The sequence below is a fragment of the Salvia hispanica genome, chromosome 6, assembly GCF_029641045.1.
Source record: "Salvia hispanica isolate PSC_SH4W2 chromosome 6, Shi_PSC_v1, whole genome shotgun sequence".
NCBI classification, from domain to species: Eukaryota; Viridiplantae; Streptophyta; class Magnoliopsida; order Lamiales; family Lamiaceae; genus Salvia; species Salvia hispanica.
Window position 1 is genome coordinate 19,855,959 of NC_142697.1, and position 4,609 is coordinate 19,860,567.

Sequence of the window (4,609 nt, forward strand, 5' to 3'; positions counted from 1 at the left end):
TAGCGTTCCAACCCTCATACATAGGTACCAAATTTGTAGTTCACTCTAATAAAAAAAATGATTAGAAATTAATACTACTAGTACTACTAGACGTTCCATTCGATTTACTCTTGCAATTTATGTTTTCTATTTTCTACAACTTCATTAACTAAAAAAAAACTAAAAAATCATCAAAAAATATATATATGTACAAAAATAAATTCTTATACTCCTACTACTCCCTCCGTCCCATCAAAGTGAGACGTATACCTTTCTAGTACTTCATCCATCAGCAAAATGAAGTCTCATTTCTTTCTTCGTCCATCAGCAAATAGGAGCCTCATTTCTTTCTGGCACGTGTTTTAAGAAAAGTTTGTGGTATATGAGTCTCGCTTGTATATATTACTCTCTCTGGTTATCATTTGAAAGAATCCTTCTGACTCAACTTGAGTTTTAAGAAATTAGTATTTGACTTTGTGAAGAAAAGTAAGAAAGAAAACGGTTGGAATGTGAGACCCACTTATAGATTTTATAATGGATTATGAGTGTAAAAAGTTATTAGTAGAATGTGGGATTCGCATGCTAAAAGTGGAATAAAGTATATGGTTCTATAAATTGTTGACAACCAAAAATGACAAAATGGCTCTTTAAATGGTGGACTGAGGGAGTACTTTTAAATACTTTTAAATGAAATGGAAGGAGAATCAGTTAGTAGAATGTGGGCCTTATTACCATTTATAATCAAAATGAACCGAGACTCCTATTCACAGAATAACTGAAATAGAAAACCATGACTCCTATTTGCGTATAGAGGGAGTACGTTCCAACATAAGTGAGACATTTTTTTTTTCTGACAATAATTAACTTACTTTTCTCCCCCACTTTATCCTCTTATCTTTCTTTCTTTATTCTCATCATTATTTTATTCTCCTTTTCTCTTTTTTACTTTACTGTTAATAATTTAATTAACTAAACATTACTACCTAAATTCATATTATCGCAATAAAAACGTCTCACTTAGACCACGACGGAGGAAGTATTATTTATTTGTGTTATTGTGCTTTACAATTGTCCTGATATCTCTTTTTGAGACTATCTACTTTTATGGATGTTGGTGTTGCCGACAACTATTATATGTCCTCTAGTTTATAAGTACATCACTTATTTTCTAATTATGTATTTTTTATTAGTATTACTTATTTGTCCTATAAAGTTAAACAATTTTTTAAAATTTATGATGATGAAAATGAGACTATAAATGACGGACGAACGTAATATACTTTTCAAATACTCCCGTCGTCTCATAGAAATAGGCTTAAATTACACATTAAAACCTATTCCATTCTCAATTAGCCAATTTCGGGAGTATAATTTACAATGAAAGAGATGATACAAACACGTACTCTAGTAGTCTAGTCCTAGTAATAGAAATTGGTCTGAATCTTATAGGAGTTGGAAGGCCAATGGTACTAAGTACAACATAAAGTTTTATGTACATTTTTTTTGGTTACAATACACTGTATTGTTTAAAGACGATTAGTAGTGTAATTTTTTTGTATAAGTCATGATTATTCGAACAGTATTAGACACTTGTTTTAGTACATGGTAGTACTTCTTTTCATACAAATTACTAACATCTTAGAACTTCTATAACATGCAAGTATGTTTTACTATATAAAAATAGTTCATATATATATAGAAAAAAACTAAACATTACCTTACTAGATCCGAACATATCTCCTGATGTATCTCCTCCACTTGTATGAGCCATGCAAAAACACCTTTCATTTCTCCCCACACCCAAATGAACCCCACCGCTCACCGCCCGGTCCCCGGCTTCACCAGCCTTCGCAGCGCTGCCACCTGCTTCTTCATCTCCGTCCTCCTTCTCTACTCCATCTACTCCTCCACTTTCATCATCAACACCAAACACGACGACGACACTCTAATTAACTGCCCCCTCCAACCCCTCTCCGCCAAGCAAAATTTCCAACAATCCGACCACAACAACCCCTCCCCTCCACCACCGACCCCGCCCCCTCCTCAGAACACCACCCCCTTGGAGATCAAGCATGTTGTGTTCGGCATCGCGGCCTCTTCCAGCCTCTGGAACAAGCGGAAGGAGTACATCAAGCTGTGGTGGCGGCCGGAGGAGACTCGTGGGGTGGTGTGGCTCGACAAAGAGGTCACAATCTCCGAGGACGAATCCAAGAAGCTTCCTGAAATACGGATCTCTGAAGACACATCCAACTTCAACTACTCGAACAAGCAGGGGAGGAGATCTGCGCTGCGCATCTCGAGGATAGTGTCGGAGACGCTGAGGATAGGGATGAAGGAGGTCAGGTGGTTCGTGATGGGGGACGACGACACAGTGTTCGTGGTCGAGAACGTGTTGAGAGTGCTCTCCAAATACGACCACAACGAGTTTTATTACATCGGGAGCTCGTCTGAGAGCCACGTGCAGAACATATTCTTCTCGTACGCGATGGCCTATGGCGGAGGGGGCTTCGCCATAACCTACCCGCTCGCTAAGGAACTCGAGAGGATGCAGGATAGCTGCATCCAACGCTACCCGGGATTGTATGGCAGCGATGACCGCATCCACGCCTGCATGGCCGAGCTAGGCGTCCCTCTCACCAAAGAACCTGGCTTTCACCAGGTACCTGCATATTGTCCGCTTTGGGCTAAACTCTCGCAGTTTTATTCTTGTGTGCAACTTTATTAATACTAGAATGGGATAGCTGTTATATATTGTTTGCAACTTTACTTATTCTTGATGCAGTATGATGTGTATGGAAACCTACTGGGGCTGCTGGGGGCGCACCCAGTGGCTCCATTAGTATCGCTCCACCACTTGGACGTGGTGGACCCGATATTCCCGGGGCTGAGCAGGGTGGAGGGGCTGCAGAGGCTGCTGGAGTCAGTGGAGAAGGACTCCTCCAGCATAATCCAGCAGTCGTTCTGCTACGACAAGGACAAGTACTGGAGCATATCGGTGTCGTGGGGGTACGTGGTTCAGGTGATGCGAGGCATCATATCGCCACGAGAGCTGGAGATGCCAACCAGAACCTTCCTCAACTGGTACAAGAGAGCAGACTATAAAGGCTACGCCTTCAATACGAGGCCGGTTGCCCGCCACCCCTGCCAGAAGCCATTCCTCTTCTACCTCTCCTCCCTCAGCTACGACGACAAGCGAAGACAGATAGTAGGCGTGTACAACCGCCACAACGAGTCCCACCCTTCCTGCCGCTGGAAGAGCGACTCTCCTGACAAGCTCAACACCGTTATTGTCTTGAAAAGGTCAGACGGCGACAGGTGGCTCAGGGTAAGTATTATAATATTAAAGGTTGATCAAATTTCAGTTTGTGGTGTTGACGGATTGTTTGTGTTAGCAGTCGCCGAGAAGGGACTGCTGCAGGGTTTTGCCGTCGAGAAGGGTTTCGGTTATGTATTTGTGGGTGGGGAATTGCAGATCAGGTGAGATTAACGAATTGTAGTAGTATTTCAACTTTTAATGGCTACAGAAGCAATCAACTGCATTCATGTAGTAGTAAAGTTTTCTAATTTTATCTGTAAAATCTAAAATATTGTAAACGTATACTAGATTGCAAAAGTGCTTATATGATTTAATTATAGCAGAAACATCTGTGAATCCAATTTATGAGATATTCTCTCTACTTTGTTTTTTTTCAGTTCATAAAATCAAATTTGAGGTAAAATTATTTATCTATACTACACTACTAAGAAACATTTTAGCTTGCGGATCAATTCACGAATAACAAGCTCCGTAGTTATGAATTGTAAGCAATATATATACATGGTCAATTCATGACTAAAGAATTTTCTGGTTGTAAATGAAGTAGTATTATGGAGTACTACTAATAATGATAGTGGAGTAATATTTCAAGAGTGACTAGTTTTTATTATTATTAATAACAACTAGTATCACACATGTGCATAGATTAAGATATTTTAAAACATTGATTTTAGATCGTAAACTAATTTATAAAATATATCAAAATTGTAAACAAAATAACTATAAATTATACAACTAAAAAATACCATAAATTTAAAATAGTTAATAACCAATTATAATAAGATTCACGATACATGAATGGGGACATTTGAAACATCATCTAATTAAGCTCTAAGAAGATAAAATGAATCCAGTTACATGAGTTACATGATGACTGCAGTTACATTTTATAATTTCACTCATTTCTACACAATCTTATAAATATTGAAATCCATCCCATAGCTTATAATGATTTTAAAATAAGACCAAAACTCGCTATGCTCATGAAGCTCTGCCCCGCCGCCCACCGACCTCTATCATCGTCTTCGCTCATCGTCTCCAACACTTTTATCATCCTGTATTGACGCCATTTTCTCCATCAAGATAGTTTGCCCCCATTTGTAGGTAAGAACTTCGAACAAAAATCAACTATAGACCCTATATTGCAATTCTGAGAAGTATTTGCTTTCGTTAACAGTGCAAACATAACTTTGAATTTGCACTACTAAAAGTCGTAATCTGTAGGAGTTCATGATTATAAAATTTCACGAAACATTAACCTATTTCGAAACCAAATTCTGCTAGGTGAATGCTTCCATGATTTCAATTGATTGA

The 4,609-nt window shown here is 38.7% G+C and overlaps 1 protein-coding gene across 1 annotated transcript; it reads left to right on the forward strand.

The window, feature by feature from the left end:
* The first annotated feature begins 1,783 nt into the window (after positions 1 to 1,783).
* Positions 1,784 to 3,604, forward strand: LOC125206349 (uncharacterized). The gene is made up of 3 exons (XM_048105616.2): positions 1,784 to 2,638; positions 2,762 to 3,304; positions 3,375 to 3,604. Exons 1-3 carry the CDS (start codon positions 1,784 to 1,786, stop codon positions 3,474 to 3,476), a joined length of 1,500 nt encoding a protein of 499 aa, XP_047961573.2. The 3' UTR covers positions 3,477 to 3,604.
* Positions 3,605 to 4,609: the final 1,005 nt, after the last annotated feature.

Bases quoted from the DNA above. Each gene is read 5' to 3' on its own strand.
- LOC125206349 (XM_048105616.2), top strand. From the start codon at position 1,784: ATGAACCCCACCGCTCACCGCCCGGTCCCCGGCTTCACCAGCCTTCGC. The intron at 2,639-2,761 runs GTACCTGCATAT...TTCTTGATGCAG, and splicing joins AAGAACCTGGCTTTCACCAG to TATGATGTGTATGGAAACCT. The intron at 3,305-3,374 runs GTAAGTATTATA...TTGTGTTAGCAG, and splicing joins ACGGCGACAGGTGGCTCAGG to TCGCCGAGAAGGGACTGCTG.